Here is an 18,692-nt window from a genome sequence, read left to right as displayed (position 1 = left end):
GGCCGTAGATCACCGTGATCTACGGCCAGGATTATTTTCGTTTTTTTATAAAAAAAAAAACTTAGGTGGGGCCCCACCGAAATACATCGAGACCGGATCGGACACCGCACGCAAGCGTCCGATCCGTATGAAATAATTTTTCCTGGAAAAGGGATTCTATCTCATTATATTGCTTTTGCCTTAACTTTTCACAGAAACTCTTAAGAACAAATCAAAATAGTGACACCCTCGACCAATCACGATTATCCATCCGACTTTTATCTCATTGTAAAATTTATGTTTTTTTTTTAGTAGTATTGTTTATTAGGGTTTAGCGTAGTGGAACCGGTTCAGTTACTGGCTTATTATCGTCAGCCTTTTCCCCCATTCCATCTTAAAACCTCGATTATAAGACCTCGTCGACGACTTGCAGAAAGTTCGCCATTTGACGCGCACTCGAACTAGCAATGCGTCCGGCGAAGTAGTTAGTCAATCCGACAGCGAAGACCGAGCGAACCAATCAGACAAAAAACGAAAAAAAAATCCTCTCTTGACTCGCAAATCACGGGCCGTAGACGAGGCGGATGATTCGCACGACGGCGATGCTCAGTTCCTGTCTGCGTCCGTCTTCCGCCCTCCATCCCTCCTTTTTCTAGATCCATAAAACAGATTAAATCGGTACGAATAAGTTCCTAGTGCGACCGCAATCGGTCTGAGTCGTTTCAATCCCTTCTTTTCTACTTGAGGATCTTTGTCTGCTTGATGCGGCGGTTATCGTCTTTCAAATCAGCATTAGGGTATCGGAATTGAGGACTACTCAATTTCGAGTTTGCTGAAATATCAGTCTTCCGTAGAAGGATCTGATTACGCGAGAAAGTATGGTAAAGAAGGTGCTATGTACTTTCGTATCATTTGTAAATTTTCATTTCCTATTTTTAGAAGATATATTTTGACGTTAATTATACTTATGGAGGTTGGTTTAGTTGGCGCTGTAAATTTTTATTTTTTGATTGTTAGATTTGTGTGTAAAAACAATAACACTTTGCTTTGCTGATTAAAACTGAAAGGATAGGTGCTGTTTGGCTAAAAGTAGGATTTAACTGTTAGATTTTTCGTTACCACTTCTTAAATCTTGTTAATGAACTGTTTTGCTATTGGTTTCCTGATTCATGGTTTATGGATAAATTCTTAAATAGAACAGTAAGTTTTAATAAATATTAAATTTTATTAACCGGAGCTGAAGTTCAAATTATCAAAATAACAGGATTTAAAATTCAAAATTCTATTTTGCAGGATTTAATCTAAATCTTACTTGAATCCTGCCCAAAATAGGATGCCGAAAGCACCTAAATAATCTGTTTCTGGTTGCCATTTCTATCCCTTTTCTCCCCATCTCACTCCTATAAAGTTACCGAATTAGGAATTAGGAGTGTTGTTTCATTTATTCCTTGTTTCTTTATACTAAATGGTTATGCTATACAGATGGGAGGTGTAGAAAAAATGGATTTTGAGCTTAATGAAGTAGGATTTGATGGTTCACCTCCTTCTGTGGCAAAGATGCAGTTATTTGAGCATATTGGGCCACTGGCTGCTGCAGCACAGTCGTATAGCCCCAAGAGAGCTTGTAATAGGCTATTGATGAGCATCTATATTGTCATATTCAAGGCGAGAATCAACGTTTTACTGCCTTTTGGGCCTTTTGCAGTGATTCTCCATTATCTTACAGGAAAACATGTATGTTCATTTTGCAATTTTCTGAACAGCTTTTAGATTCTCACTTCATTCTATGAATTGTATTTTTCATTTCTTTTGTACATTTAGGGCCTGTTTGGGGTAACTTATTTGGTGCGGTGGTGTTTTGAAAATGCACCAGGGCTGTTCGGGTAAACTGCGTTTTGGCAGCTTATGCGTTTTCAAAACGCTGAAAACAACGTTTTCACACCGCATTATCTGGGTGCGGTGGCAGCTTTCTGACTGCAGTTTGGCTTTCAAAAAAAAATAAAAATTTGTAATGGCGACCGCACCTAGCTTATCAACATATTATTTTTAATCAGCTTATCAACAAATTATTCAGAAAGCTGCAGCTGCCCCAAACAAACCCTTAGTTTAGTGCTTTCTCTTGTCAATATGAATACTTTTTCTCTTTGTTACATGAATTTGAGGTTGATTTCATGCAGCCCATTTGGCCTAGTGGTTTACACATACAAACCAGACTGCATAGTTCTTATGGATTTACATGTCTAACACCCAAAGTTTGATATTTTCTCTTACAACACCTTGATGCATGAAAATATATATTTCACTTTTAAAAAGATAGCGATGGTGGTATTTTTTATTTGATGTTAAAGATTTGACTGATATGCATGTAAAGATGAAAGTTTAGATGTCAGATATGTAAATACCTAAGACTTGTTGTAAATGATACAGCTGCCATTTACTTGAAAAGCGCCAAATGCAAACCCTGTTTTTTTTTTTTTTGAGATTTTGAGCAGACATTGGTAACAATATTTCATCTACTTTTCAGGGATGGGTTTTCTTTTTCAGCCTTGTTGGTATAATACCTTTAGCAGAGCGATTGGGTTATGCGACCGAGTAAGTATGACTCAGCATTAAAATTTGTTTCTACTGGTTTTACCTTCACGATCTAATTATATTCTCTAATTTGAGTTCATCTTGGATGATGCAGGCAGCTAGCATACTATATTGGGCCCACAAGTAAGCTGTTGCCTCTACTCTTTGTGAGATACGTATTCCCTTTTATGTTGTGGTAGATATGTCATTTTATTATTTTCGAATCTTATAGTTTGTAATTACAGTTGGAGGTCTTTTAAATGCTACTTTTGGGAATGCGACTGAAATGATCATATCAATTTATGCTTTAAAAAATGGGATGATCCGTGTTGTTCAACAATCTTTACTGGGATCTATATTATCGAACATGCTCTTAGTTTTAGGTTGTGCTTTTTTAAGCGGCGGGATTGTGCATTCTGACAAAGATCAGGTTTTCAACAAGGTATCTGCAACAATATACTTCTTTGGCAGTATTATATTATTTTCTTCGGAATTGTACGTACATACCACACAATTCTTTTGTATTTGCATATCTCACGCCTAAACTTTTATATCCACACACATAGCACTTTGGTGCTCTAAACCTATGCATGAGTGTATCTCACTTCTAAAAAGTGATAATAATACTATGTTTGATGTGATATTAAACATTTAAGTGCTATGTGTGTGAATATGAAAGTTTAGATGTGAGATGTGTAAATAAATTAGAAGCGGTATCTATGTAGATGCCCCTATTTGCTTATCTGCATGACCATAAATTCCTTTCTTGTTCACGGAGGAAAGTTAATTACCACAGGCTTCTGCTGTGGTAAACTCAGGGCTACTGCTGATGGCTGTGATGGGTTTAATGTTTCCAGCAGTCCTTCATTTTACACACTCAGAGGTTCAATATGGAAAATCTGAAGTTTCTCTTTCAAGATTCAGTAGTTGTGTGATGCTAGTAGCATATGCTGGCTATCTTTTTTTTCAACTCAAGGGTCATCACAACATTTATCGACCAGTTGATGAGGTCAGTCATCTGGATGGTTTGGTTTACAAAGAAATTAGTTTTTGGAATTCTATTAATTCAGAGATTTCTTCCATTCTTCTGTTCATAGAAAGTTACTTAATCCCATGCTATTGAAGCTTCTAATTTTGCCTCTATAGTTTACGACTAATCATCATCTGCTTCTGCTGACTTTTTTTCTGCTATAACCACTTGCCTGTACTACTAATTGGTGTTTGGTGACCCACAACTATATCCTACCTTCCAATTGGAAGAATTTGCTTCTCATTATTGCCATACTTAAAGTTTTCTTGAAGTATGTTTGCGCTGTCAAAAACACATGTATTGGTCTTAGAATATTGTTAAATTTATAACTCGTGCAGTATATTCTGAATCTTGTTTAAGTATATTTTTTTAGATTATGAGATTTTTTTTTTGTTTTTGGATTATTTATATGCTATTAACAGGACATTTGAGATATGTAGGATTCATTGGATATTGAATATTGAAATGTAATTCTAATTTTCTCTTTTGTGTGTGCTAGTTGGATGTGTTTTTGTTGAATGTTTCATAACTGTGGATGATTACTTATTGAGGGACTACTTGTATTAATTTGAGTCCCTAGTTCTTTTATTTGGAGTGATTGATATTTGAACACTTGTCCTTTAATTTTGGTCCCTAGTTATGCTTTTGTTTTTGAAACTTTGTCAAGTGATATATGCTCTGGATTTTCCTTTGAGCTTGAACTTGATTTACTGCTAAAATTTCATTTTTATTGCTATTTTTTAATGAAATTTCATATTTTGGATGATTGTTAAATTTTATTTTGAAATGAACAAAGCTTGTTTGTTGTCCTTACATAAAAGCAATACTTTTTACTAAAATTATGTGTTAGTAACCTATCGCTTGTTTTTCTTAATCATGCATTTATTCCTGATATCAGTTGAAACCTTAGTAACCTATCGCTTGTTTTTTTTTAATCATGCATTTATTCCTAGTATCAATAGAAACCTTAGAATTTTAATTATCCCACATTAAATTGGTGTCAAAGCATATGATTGCATCAAGTATGATATAATAATTGAGTCAACAAAAAATTAATAATAGACATGACAAAAATAAAAAGGATAAGTCATGGCTCTAAACAAACATAGCGTAACTATTTATTTTTTACTTTCATGTTCACTATATCATGATAGCCTGTTAATGGCTCTGTGAATAATGTAATCAATATGAGATATGATCTCGATGAATTTTCATGGTAGATTGATAATTTAAATGATTTTTTTGGAATATTATTATTTATCTTATTTTGAAAAAGTTGAATGTGCTAACTGTAGGCTAGGTCGTGCTTAATTGTTTTGGATAGTTTTTCAAACAAAACAAACTGAACATTGGGTGACATGACATAGACCTAGAGATAAATATATGATGAATTTAGAATATCGACATTAACTAAGTAATAACTTTAAGGGTTATAGACAGCATGTCTATGTATTAATATATGTTTACCTATCTTGTAACTAAACATTGTTTGCCTTTAGATTGCTTTGTTTTCATTCTTTGTTCTGTTAATGGTACTAGGCAATATATTAAGTTTGGCTTAAGCTACAATTTATCAAAAATTATATGTGAGGCCTTAACCCTCTTGAATATTGAGGCATACCATGAACAATTTATTTGTAAACTACACCTTGTTGAGAGAGATCGTGGAAACCGATTCAAGAGATCTGAAATAAAACTTTGAACATAAGCGCACAAAATAAGAAATCACAAAAAACACAAATAAGGTGAAAATTTAACGTGAAATAATCCGAAAAACTAAAAAAAAAAAATTATGCAACTACCCCACACCAAGAAATTCATTATGAAAAACGAGGAGAATTATACGAATTACATTACACTCAAACCTCTCCACACTTTGGAACTCAAGAACACTCTTCTTATTCCTCATACATAAAAAATTCAAAATCCAAATGCTCGACGCACTTAAATAGACACATACTTCTGCTGGAAGACTTAAAGTCCTGAACTGTCAACAACAGTTGTTGGCACTGTGACACCACCCCCGAGCAATGGGTTTCCAGGTGTCCGGATTCAGGATCTGTTTGGGTGTGGCTGGGCCCCTCTTCAGCGTCGGAATTCCTTGCTCTTTGTTCCGGAAGCAGTTGCTGGGCGATTAAGCGCCCTACTGATGTCAGGGCGCTACTCTAGGCGCTGGGATGCCCCAACATTTCAAATTAGGCTCCAAATATAACAATCTCCAACTTGGAGATTGATCGCAATCATTTTCTCTCCAAATATGTACAATCTTCATAGTGATGTACTGTAAAGCGACTCAACCCCGGTCTCAACCTTCCCGAATTCCAACTGAAGCCAAACATATCTTCAGTTTTTGAATTGTAATAATCTTAATTAACATATCTGTAGGATTTTATGTTATATGTATCTTCTCCAAAGATAATTGACCATTTTCTAGGAGTGAACAAATGAAATTATACCTTCACTGAATATGCTTTGTTTTGACATGAAATGCAACATTCTTTTTTGTCGGATGAAAGACACTCATATTGTTACCATTAAACTTTCCATTCCCCTGTTCCTTGCCCAATTATACCATAAAGTTCTGTAACTAGAATATTTTTTTTTGCTAGTCTCGGTGATAGAACTATACTTAGCTTCTGTAGTTGAGTGCAATAATCTTCCACATCTTGGAAACCCAATTCACTGCTGTGCTTCCCAAAATGAAGATATAATATGTTGAAGTTTTACCGTCAATATCATTTGCAAAATCTGAATTTATGTTTCTCTGTAGATGAATCCATGCACTTTCAAAACAACGTGTTAGGTTGATTGTTTCTCTCAAGTATCTGAGAACCCGCTTTGTCAACTGCCAATACTATTTACCTAAATGACTCATGTACTTTTTGATTAGTCTTATTGCATGTGTAATAACTGATATTATATATCAAAACATCATCAAACTTCCAATAGTTGAAAATATGAGATTCTTTATGTGTTTGCTCAACTTCATATCTAGGCGATTGTTCCTTAGATAGTATAAAATAATTTGTTAAATGAGTGTAAATTGGTTTTACCTCACTCATGATGAATCTGTGTATAATTCTTAACATATTCACATGTGTCCGCACTCATATCTCTGCTAATTCTCATACTGAGATTTTTCTTGATTGAACCTAAATTATTTATTTCAAACTCCCTTGATAATTGTTTTTTGTCTCTAATTATCTCCATATTTGTTCCTACAATCAACATGTCATTCACATGCAAAAAAAATAATATAGCAATTATCAAACTATTTACGAAACAATAATGATTTGCTTGACATTTCGTGCACCCACTGTCTGATATAAACTTGGCAAATCTTCTATACCACAGTCTTGATGTTTGTTTCAAATCATAAAACTCTTTTTCAGTCTATTCATACCATTTCTTATTTCTTGAACTTTCATAACCTTGTGGTTGGACCATATGCAGTTCTTGTTCTAAATCACCATGTAAGAAGGATGTCTTTACATCCATCTGTTACAAATGTGGATCTTCATCTGCTACTAAATTCAACACAAATTTTGATAGTTTTCATCATCACTATATAAGAAAATATCTTAGTGTAGTCAACGCCTTCCTTTTGTTGAAATCTCTTCACAACAAGTCTCGTCATTTATGTCCTACCATCATCTAATTCTTCTTTCAGCCTTTAAACCCTCTTGTGTAGTGCCTTTTTGCCATACAATAATTCTGTCAATACCCATGCCTAATTTGACATCATTGGCTGCATCTCATCATCCATTGCAAACTCCCACTTCTTTAAGTTTTCAACTCGATTGTCCTCATTATAGCACTCCAATTCACCACTATCAATTAACAATATATAGGACAAAGAATGAAAATATCTCTATAGGTAGTGTGATTCTGATGGATCTTCTAACTTCCATAGCACTTGTCTGAGGAACTTAATGTGTTTTACGATTTAAACATCTTTTCTTTCTTCATTTTTCTGATCACTAGTATTTTATATCTCAACATATTTTATGTGATCTTCAGAAGTAATTGTTGTGCAGAGTTTTGTTAATGTTTTTTGTGTATTTCCATTTCATTGAAAGTGACATCCTCGCTTCTAATGATTTTTTTTTTATTTTGATAGCCCCTAAATTTCTAATCAAATTAATCTGAGTCATGCCCAATGAAAGTGCACTTGACAGATTTGAATCAAGCTTATTTCTTGAATCATGTAGTAACATGAAAGTATGATCAACAATAAAATACATTTAGATGAGATAGATTTACCACTTTGTCACTCCAAGTTTTTTAAGGTAATCTTTCATGCAAGGATACCAATGGACCACATTTTATTAGATAAACTGTAGTAGTATTCACTACTTCTGCCCAAAAGTGTTTTGGCAAGTTTGCATGCAACCTCATGCTCTTAGCTTGCTTTGTGATGGCTTTATTTATACGCTCAATAATACTATTTTGTTGTGGTGTTTTTGAAACATTGAACTCATGTCTGATTCCCTCTGAAGCACAATAACGTTTGAACCTTGGATCACGATACTCATCACCATATCTCTATTTGATCCGAGACACTTCAATCTCAAACCTTTATCATTCTTAACCATGAATTTCCACTTAAATACACACACTCTTGTTTTTCTGGAGTGATCATCAATGAAAGTAACAATATTAAGAATCTCTAATAAACTGAATTGTAGTAGGGCCTCATACATCAATATTCATTAACTCCAACTTTTTGGACTTTAAAACCCACTTTTAGAGAAAGTAATCTTTTGCTTGCCATATGCACAATCTTCACAAAAATTTAAATATATAAATGTTCTTAGAAAAAAGGGACTTTTATTTTTCTCTCATATGACTAAGTCTGCATTGACAAAAACATGCATCAACCTTTGTTCTTGCAACTCTAATGAATTCAGTCATATCATTGATCATGTAAAACGTATCTTTAATATTGTCTTGAGCCATCATCAATGCCCATTTGATCACCTTCCATGAATCATCTGTGAAAGTAGTCACATAGTCCGACCTTGCAAGCTGACTCGTTAAAATTAAATTTCTCTTCAAACATGGACTATATTTAACTTCATTGAGCTTCCAGACTGGTCCAATTGACAATGCGATATCAATGCCACCCTTTCCCACAATACTGCAAGTCTTATTATCTCCCAAATAGACCTTCCCTTGATTACATTGAGTATAGTTTTTGAACACCTCTTTGTTGGAGCAAGTATGAAAATAAACACTTGAATCTACTATTTATGATTCAGTACCATCTAGGGATAAAATAAGGGAGTCATATTGAATTTCATATGTGGAGACATTTGTAGAGAATTTTCTATTCTGACCTTCAACACCAATCTTCTTCAGAGCTTTGCAGTTTTTCTTAAAATGACCTATCCTCCTACAGTTCCAACAGTCAAAATGATCTATTCTCCTGCAGTTCCAACATTCATATATGTTTTTTTCTCTCTCTGATCAGGATTTTCTTCTCCTAAACTTGGATCTTCTTTTGTTTATGTTTATATTCAGATTCCTTCATCTAGTATCAACATTCAAAATAGAGTTTGAAATTTCACCGCTCGCCTTGCGAACATTTTCATTAAGTATTAAACCCACAATACCATTAAAGTTTAACTTCATGTTACTTGAAAAGTTACTCATCGCAGTATCTAATCCATCCTTGCTATCCAACAATGAAGACGAGTAATAGTGTCATAACCATGTCTTCAAACTTGATGCCGACCGAATAGAACTGTTTAGTCATAATGATGAAGTTATTTGAGTGCTCAACCGCTAAGTTACCATCCATCATCTTTATATGAATAATCTCTTATCAGAAGAATTATCTGAAGTTGAAGGCTTCTCATACATTCTTGTTAGTACAGTCATAAGATCAATAATAGTCTTCACATTCACAATATTGAAAATAACAAATGAGGAAAGTGAATGTTGGATCAAACCTAGCGTTGTTCGATTAAGAACTTCACATTCTTCTAGAGCCATCAATTCCAGTTTCTTAGTGATTCCTTCCAGTGATATACAATTTCTTTCGCTACAATAAATCTTTAATTTGTGTTTTCCAAAAAAAAAAATGAAGTTCTAACCATTCTATATCTCCACCTTGTACCTTATTTCGTCGGCCATTGCTCTCATTCAAACCAAAGATATTCAAAATACTCTGCTATGATATTACTTGTCGAGAGAGATTGCAGAAATCGATTAGAGAGATCCAAAGCAAAACTTTGACCAGAAGCACACAAAATAAGAAATTACGGAAAACATAAAAAATACTAAGATTTAATGTGGAAAAAATTTAGAACGGGAAATATCATGGAGCCACACCTCACCAAGAAATTCTTTATAAAAAATGAGGAGAATTTTACAAATTGCACTACACTCAAGTCCATCCATAATTTGGAACTCAAGAACATCATTCTCTTCTTCCTCACACAGGAGAATTTTGAAATCCAACCCTTCGTCGCGCACAGATGGACACGGACTTCCGTAGTGAAGTTATAGGCTTAAAGTCCCGAGCTGCCAAAAATAGTTGTTGGCGCCAAAGCACCATTCCCGAGAACTGGGTTTGCAGGCGCTGGAGTTTAGGATCGGTCCAAGTGTGGCTGTGGCCCCTCCTGGGCGCCACAATTCCTTGCTCTCTGTTTTGGATGCACATTACTGGGTGCTTAGGCACCCAGGGCGCCACTCCAGACGCTGGGGCACTACTCTAGGTGCTAGGACGCCCCAACTTTCCACAATTAGGCTCCACATATATCACACCTGTGATTAAAATCTCTAAAGAGATGTATTTAGCTGTTTCTTTCAAACCCGTCAAGCATAAACCGATATAAAAATCGTGAATGGGCATATAAGATATTATTAAAAAAAATTAGTGTATTATTATCCTTTTTTAGATGATTTAGAGATTGTTTATGGTTATAGTTGGGTTGTTTTATCGATGTTGAGCCTAAAATTTCAGCTTTATTAGAAATCATTTCTGAATTTACAGCTGGAGAAAAGTCAAAGGCCGAAGTTGAGGTTGAGTTTGCATTTGAATGCTTTAAATTTGAATCAATGTGTTTTCAAACCTGCACCTATATTTGTGCAAGAGTTACAACCTGAATTTGAAGTTGAATTTGGTTCAGAATCTCTATGGAATTAGAGTTGAAGTTAATGCCTGAAACTAAATTTGAATGTAAGATATAAATCTAAACCTCAAATATAAACTACATTTAAAATTTACATGGAATCTAATTATATTTAAACCTCAAATTAGTAACCATGAATGTGAACTTGAATCTAACTATTACCATTCGCATTAGCTATTACCGCATTCTTGCACCACTTATTGGTGTTTTGTTGACTCGTGGCTGCGTTCCTAACTTTATATGTTATTGTTGTTACATATTCTCCTTATTGTTGCCTGTTGCCTCAGAGTTTTCCTGAAAGATGTATGGTTGGCTAAACTTGTTTATTCTTTGTGGAACATTATTCAACTTGGAACTCATGTATAGGATGTATTGAAACATGCTGCTATTATAGATATTTGTTGGTTGTAAACTTGTAATACTTATTTTTTGTGGCGTTCATTATATTTGACTTTCCTTCATTTTTATCAGTAGAAACCTTGTACATTTAAGAATGGCAAGAACCATAAATCGGTGGGCTTTTCCATCTTTTATTTCTCTTGCTTAATGCTCGCGTATCTGCCCTCGGAACTTAATTGTTAGGAAGATTTACATACATACCACCGAATTCTTATGTATTTACTTGTCCAACACCTAAACTTTAATTTTTACATTTATACCACCCAACCTATGCTTGAAAAAGTGTATTTCACCTTTTCAAAGTAAAACAGTGTTATTTTTTTTTTCTGATAATATAAATGTAAAAATTAAAATTTAGGCGTTAGATATGTTAATTCATAGGAATTGAGTGTTACGTATGTCCATGTCTCTAATTATTATTCCTATTATGTAATTATTGTACTTTTGGGCAAAATCGGTCATCATAGGAAGAACAGCAGAACGATGATGTTGAATCTGATGAAGAGGATGCACCTGAGATAACTGCGTGGGAATCAATAGCATGGCTTACTGTTTTGACTGCTTGGGTTTCTGTTCTTTCTGGATACCTTGTTGATGCCATAGAGGTATTGTTTTTGGTTAGTTTTTCTTTGTTATTCAATCTTTTCATTTTGGTCTTGAAACTTAATCAATAATGCACTGCTTAAAAACAAAATAATGATTTTTCGCGCATCAGATTTTTGATAAACTACAATATATAGAATAGCGTTACTACGTAGGTTTACAGGGCAGAATTTCATAGGAGTGACGAACATCAGAAGTATTGCTCTAAAACTGAAAACTACTAAATATTTCTGCACGGTCTTTGACGACAAATGGATTTGAACAGAGGAAAAATAATATAAATTTGAGACTCCTAATGAATATATAATATCTTGTCAGGGTAAATCCTCCCGTCTTTTAAGCACAATAAAATAAAGTCACAGTAAATTGTCAAAACTGAAACTCTTACATTTCATCATTTTCAAATGCTAGAGCCATGCATGATGCTGCAAGAAACCATCCAAAAAGACACAGGAACAAGCAATCTTACACGATTCGAGTTCTAACGTACTATATTTTCATGGGGCAGCCTCGATCTCAAGCTTTTTATTAATAAAAGTTGAACAGATACAATAGATTCATAGATTTTAATCTTAATTAAAAGTCAAGAAATAATTCTACAGCTAGACTTTCTTATATCAAGAAATCAGTACCCCTGTAAAACCTCATAAGAAAAAAAAAGGATAAATTATATCTCAATAACCCATAAATATGTTCAAAATGAGATGGATATTATACCAAAATACAAGCATCAATTAAACCAAGAGGAAGAAGAAGAGTATATACTGAAAAGTATTGAAACCTTTGCTCACTGTGAAACTCCTTGCAAAGGGTTGTTTGTCACTATTTAACTCAAAGAGTTTCTCACTGAAAGCCTTCTTACAAACCTCCAAAAACTGGGAGATTGGACAAGGATGCCCTGTGCCAATTTCAAATCATTGAGAATTTGATAAAAGCAAAGACTACGGGTTGGGATTTTATTGTGATTTTGATATTTAGGTGAGAATTTGAAAGATGGATGTAAGAAGCTGCTAGTTTTTTAAATAGCAATGTTTTGAGTGCCATGTAACTGCTTAACCTAAGCAGATTGAAAATTCGCCTGCTTCCTCAGAATGAAGACAGACAAGATAATAAAGGGAACTATCCATACAAAGGCAAACATGATAAATATAAACAAAGTTATTGGCATGTTTTAAGCATTAAATTCTTGAATTTTTATCTATTTATTCTTGAGAATATCCAGCTTTAATAGAAATGATAAATAAAGTACATGAAGAAGAGTTAGCAGCAACAATGCTCCTTTCTTCCATATCCCTATTTATCTCCCCTCTTTTTTTATGCTAAAAATGTTGTTAAAAATCTTTTTCAGCAGCTATAATTCTATCTGTCTGATACCTTTCTCTACTTTCTTCCTTCTTTGTAAGCTCTATAGTAAACAAATGCTGTTAAGATAAAAAATCATAATAAAAAAAAAAAAAAAAAAAAAAAAAAAAAAAATTCTGTTAAGATTTTATTTTATCGTTGGATTGTCCAACAGGGCGCTTCTGAAGCAATGAGCATGCCGGTGGCGTTTATCAGCGTCATTTTGCTTCCTATTGTAGGAAATGCTGCCGAGCATGCAAGTGCCATAATGTTTGCCATGAAGGACAAACTTGTGAGTATTTTAACTGTGTATTTATGCTCATAACCATATTTTCTGTTTCAATTTACATTCTTTTTTTTTTTTCTAGGATATCACGTTGGGAGTTGCAATTGGATCATCTACTCAGATATCAATGTTCCTGGTATTTCTCTAAAAATTATAGCTAGTTTTAACTTTATTCAATAGTTCTGTATCATCATTTTGTTTTTTAAGCAGTGGGTAAAATTTTTTTCTTTTTGAGTTCCATCTTTCTGTTTCCTTTTAAACAATTTTGTTGGCCGTTGCGTCATTTCTGAGATAGATTGTGGCTGCTCAATGTTCGGGTTTAATCTTTATATTTTTTACAGTTATTTAGTGGATGACAGGAATGTTTTGCATGTTGTGCGTGCTTTTCAGTGATGGAATTTTGTATTTTATCTTTGCTCTATCCATTTGATGAATAATACATTTGCTTAAATTATTGCATTTGTTTGATTTCATAAATCTATAATACATGTATTGTAGGAATTACATGTCTATTCGACTTATTTTGTTTAAATCGAGTTGTTTGTCTGGATGTAAAATAAATGCAGTAAGATTATTTTTATGATCTGGTTGGTGTTGAGTAAATTCAACTTCATGTTTAATAATATAATATGAAGTTTAAAATCCGCTACTTCAAACTAACTGACGGGGGTGCGGGAGTTTCCTACACGATTGCGGGAAACTAGCTAGCGGGCTGAACCGGCTGGCATAGTGGGCCGGTCTAGAGGACTAAGGTGCCATTCGCTGTGACTCTTTGGTTGACATCTGCAAAGATAGTTCTATGTCCCCTGGGGTCACATGTTCGAGCCAGCCTGAGTGCATTTGCCTTGCAGCGCGGGATCAAGTGGTTAGGTACATGAGGGTGGCTTGGGGCGCATATCATCGCTTTCGATCATTCTTTATTTTATATATATATATATATATATATATAAACCCTAAACAATATATTAATATATATATAAATAATATTTCAAGTAATGAATATAAATTAGTATATGAAATACAAAATCAAATATGTTAAAATGTATAAACATCTAATAGTTTAATATTTTTTCTAAGAACATTGCTATGTATAAAATACTTTTGGTGGGTGTTAGCTTGCACAGATCTGCGATTCGAACCTCATATATGTCCATAAGTTTCATCCAACGATCTTTGGGTAAAAAAATTGCATAAAATACTTTTGCCATTCCATGATTTGCATTTTTTATTTATATTTAAGTTGTATTTATGTAAAGATGTCAGTTTAGACATGCTTTATTGGAATTATTAGACACATTAACTTTCCAACAAATAAATTATAGAAAATAGGAAGCTTCACTTCTCACTTCCCTATAGGAGAAATTATTACTTGCTGGTAATGGACATGCGAATTGGTAATATTGTGGTGGTATTATGGTGATCACAATATGACCACAATAAGACAAAATCCACACCTACACAGTCCACACATAATATTTCTTCGACAACAAACTAAATCATCTTATAAGCGTCCTCAATTTCGCTTCTATAAGTGGAAATTTCTCACTTATGTGCAACCAAAGAGGCATTGATTTCACTCCAAATAAATGTTGGGCGCAGCTTGCATAACGTGTATGGTGAAAAACCCTTTTAAGTATTTATTTATTTTTTATTGATATACTGTTTGAATTAGTTTCCATTAACAGACGCAATATTTGTGAGTAATGTGACTCTGATAATGACAGATTCCTTTCTGCGTGGTAATTGGTTGGATCATGGGAAAGGAGATGGACTTGAACTTTCAGTTATTTGAGACTGCTAGTCTGTTCATCACAGTACTTGTGGTCGCTTTTATGCTGCAGGTATAAGTTCATTATATATTTTGACAGGAGAAAAATGTCATAATGGTCCCCTAACTTTTTGTAGGATGTCATTTTAGTGCCAGAGTTTACAAAAGTGCCTATATGGTCCCCATACTTTTAAAATATGGGCTGAGATAGCCCCCCATAGAAGGATTATTTTTAACCCTAATTAAAAGCGTCCGGGACTAAAATGACCTCATATAAATAATCAAGGACTATTTTGGCATTTTACTCGTTTTCACAGTTATCTTTCAATTTGGCATTTCATTAAACCTATAAACTTTTTTTCCTCAAAAGTAAAATTTTCTTATCATCAACAATTGTTCTGTAATGGATTGGCCATAATATGTTTGGCAAACTTTTTTACTGAAACAAGGCTGTACTTAAAATTGTGCCACACTTTCACAATTTCTTTTTTTAATCATCATGGTTGGCATGATCTTCATGTTCTGGGAGAAATGTGAATAAATGCAGAAACCAATTTGATTTATTCAAAGCAAACTTTGAACAAAAATGCACAAAATAAGAAAACTATAGAAAACAAAGAACACAAGATTTAAAATGGAAAAAACCCCAGAACATAAAAAACCATGGATCCACCCTACATGAAGAAATCCACCATAAAAAAAATGAAGAATTGTACACATTATATCACACTCAAGCCTCTCCAAGATTTGAAACACTTTATGACGTGCCTTTCCTCTCATTTGCACAAGAGAAATTGAAACCATAGACATTCCAATAGAAAAACCAAGACTTCAATCGGAGAACGACTCAAATTCGGTAACTGGCACAGGGACACTGCGATAATGGTGTTGGGATGCTTGAACTGGTGCTGCAGTGCTGCATCCGAGCACTACCATGTTGTACTCTCGGGTTCTGAAACCTAGATTGGGTGCTGCTGCACCATCTTCCGGGCAATGGTCCGACGCTCGGGTGCTACTTGTCCGGGCGCAGGGGCACCCCCGGTGCTCCCCTGGTAAACTCACTGTCAAACATGATCGAAAAAAATGAGGTCTTTGAGTGACTAAATGATTAACACAATCAGGCTCCTCACAATAACTCTTTATTGGGACTTTGTCCATGAATATCAAGATTTGAAATAGAAGAGGGCACTTATATAAATAGCACTCAAACTTTCATATTTACACATATGTACGACCCATCCTATGTATTTACACATCTAACCCAAAATTCTACTTTTTACATTTATACCGCCCACATCTTTCATATCACATTATAAATACTGCAAATATAACTTCTAAAAAGTGAATACACCTTTTCAAACACAGGTAAGGTGGCATATATGCAAGAATTGAGGTTTAGGCATTAGATATGTAAATATATAGGAATTAAGTGTTATGTATGTAAATATTTTTCTTTTCCTGCCTAGCAGAGTGAAGATTTCAATTTGAGATGTCATGATTTCTTTCATATTTGAATAAAAAACTAGTAAAGTGTCAAAATAGTCTCTTGACTGTTTATTGTGGTCATTTTAGTCCTAGTCTATAAAAATGCCAAATTAGTCCGAAAATTTTTAAATTGGGGGACTATTTCATCCCGAGCCCATATTAAAAGAAGCTGCAAACAATCAGGTCACTTCACTTGATAAAAAACTGCATGCAAAATTTTTTACGTTCTAATTTGATTTGCGATTGGATGGTAATGTGCATGTAAAAAATATGTTTTTTTGTGTTTGAAGGCAAGGTTAAAGAAAAATAACCTATATTGAGCTTTTTGATAGTAAAGGGAATTATGTAGTTCTATGCTTACCTGCGAGTTTTTGGTTGCAGGAAGGTACCGCCAACTACTTCAAGGGGCTGATGCTTATTCTATGCTATCTTATTGTTGCTGCCAGTTTCTTTGAGCATATTGATCCTAATTTCAGTAAGTCCTGAAAAACCAAAGATGTGTTTTTATTTTGGATTGTTAGAAATTTGAAAGAATACCCTAGTTTTAATTTGGAAGTTAGTTTGTTGCATGCTTTTGTATGAAAGTGAACCAAATCTTCACACAGTACAAATCCTCGTGAGCCAAAGTTTCTCTACAGTTTAGAAACAACAACAAGGGGCAATGAGTGAAATCATATCTTCTCTTGATTACTATTTTATTTTTACTTCATAATTTTATATTGGGTGTTTCGTTTAAATGTAACTAATAGTAAATTTGATTTACCTATGAAATTTTAACAAATACTATATATATATGCGTCGCGTACTCAGATCAGTTGGTCGAGCATTTGCTTGCCAGTTGTAAGTCATCTTTTCTCTGGAGTTCGATTCCTCCCGAGTGTAGGGTGTGGTACTCGAATCTTAGGCGCATGAGGGTTGACAGGGGGTCGTATAATATCCTCCGGCCATTCCTACAATATATATATATATATAAAGAAAAAAAATTAATTTCTCTTTATTCAATTTAAAAATAAAAAACATTATTTTCATTCAATTTCTCTATCATTTTCATCATCATTTTCTTCTTTCTAGTTCTTTCAAAACAAATATAGCCTCTGAGAAAACCACGAGGAAAGACCCTCTGAGAAAAAAAGGAGAAAATAAAAATGAAAATGTATGCCTTTTCCTGTATTCAGTGGATGACAAATGCTAAGGCAAAATGTTAAGATCATGATGCAAATATCATTCTGATATTGTCCTACTCTTTTAAACAAATTGCCTAAATCATATATGCACTACTGATCCTTCCAAATTTTATTTGCATTTTTGTTCAACAACATTACACATTTGTTCCAATCTTCCCTTTTTATTTATTTTCAGATAACAATTAGAATTCAAACACCAATGCATCGTCCAGTTTCACCACAGCAATGTTTTGATGCGCGGAACTAAATTCTAAGGGAGTTTATCAGCTCAGATTTCAGCTCCCTGTAAAAGAAATTATACTGCACAGTTCTGCGAACTACTTTTTACACAATTTTGTTGGGAGCTGCTTTTGGTAATTTATTTACAGCAAAGTGATCTTTTTTACATGTTAGAGTTAAGAATTGTTCAGGTGATTAAGGTCAATATTAAGAGTGTTGTGTTGTTGAGAAACATTAAGAATATTAATTATGCAAGCTACAAATTTGCCTGTTTGTCTACACCTTGTATATGTAATATGGCATCTTGGTTGCGGAAGAATGTTGTAGTCATGAACATAAACTCTTCAATGATGTAAAACATAAATATGGAAATACAACCAGTGCCTGCAGGATGCATGCCGGTGATTTGTGTTTGGAAAATTTTTATGATGATGATTTATGTTTAATCATCATTATGTCAAAATGTATGAATGAAATAATTTATTTTAAATTTTGTATTAATAATATTTTTTATTAGATGTTAAAATTTTTGTTTGTTATATGAAGTATATGTTGAAGTTTAACGGCGTAAAATTGAGTGTTATGGGCGTAAAATTGAACGTTAATGTGTTCTATATGTAAATATCAAACTTTTAAGTGCTATGTTGGTAAAAAATCCCTAAAAATTTAAGTATTAATCATTATATAA

At 33.8% G+C, this 18,692-nt stretch overlaps 1 protein-coding gene across 5 annotated transcripts; it reads left to right on the top strand.

Moving 5' to 3' along the window:
- Positions 1 to 338: 338 nt before the first annotated feature.
- Positions 339 to 18,404, top strand: LOC110028666 (vacuolar cation/proton exchanger 2-like). 5 transcript variants are annotated; one of them, XM_020730616.1, is made up of 12 exons: positions 339 to 855; positions 1,462 to 1,713; positions 2,504 to 2,571; positions 2,666 to 2,694; positions 2,796 to 2,992; positions 3,347 to 3,559; positions 11,586 to 11,723; positions 13,238 to 13,354; positions 13,431 to 13,484; positions 15,073 to 15,189; positions 16,983 to 17,076; positions 17,961 to 18,404. In XM_020730616.1, the coding sequence occupies exons 2-12, from the start codon at positions 1,462 to 1,464 to the stop codon at positions 17,969 to 17,971; spliced, it is 1,290 nt and encodes a 429-aa protein (XP_020586275.1). In that variant the 5' UTR covers positions 339 to 855; the 3' UTR covers positions 17,972 to 18,404. The 5 variants fall into 5 exon arrangements, with proteins under 5 accessions (XP_020586275.1, XP_020586274.1, XP_020586273.1 ...); XM_020730615.1 differs by having other exon boundaries at positions 339 to 860; XM_020730614.1 differs by having other exon boundaries at positions 339 to 869.
- The last annotated feature ends 288 nt before the right edge of the window (positions 18,405 to 18,692 follow it).

Source organism: Phalaenopsis equestris, unplaced genomic scaffold (assembly GCF_001263595.1).
Source record: "Phalaenopsis equestris unplaced genomic scaffold, ASM126359v1 Scaffold000522, whole genome shotgun sequence".
NCBI classification, from domain to species: domain Eukaryota; kingdom Viridiplantae; phylum Streptophyta; class Magnoliopsida; order Asparagales; family Orchidaceae; genus Phalaenopsis; species Phalaenopsis equestris.
Note: the sequence above shows the minus strand (reverse complement) of the source record. Positions and strands in the feature narration are given on the sequence as shown.

Coding starts and splice junctions, on each gene's coding strand:
- LOC110028666 (XM_020730614.1), top strand. Junction 2,695..2,795: donor ATACTATATTGGGCCCACAA/GTAAGCTGTTGC, acceptor TTGTAATTACAG/TTGGAGGTCTTTTAAATGCT. Junction 3,560..11,585: donor TTTATCGACCAGTTGATGAG/GTCAGTCATCTG, acceptor CGGTCATCATAG/GAAGAACAGCAGAACGATGA.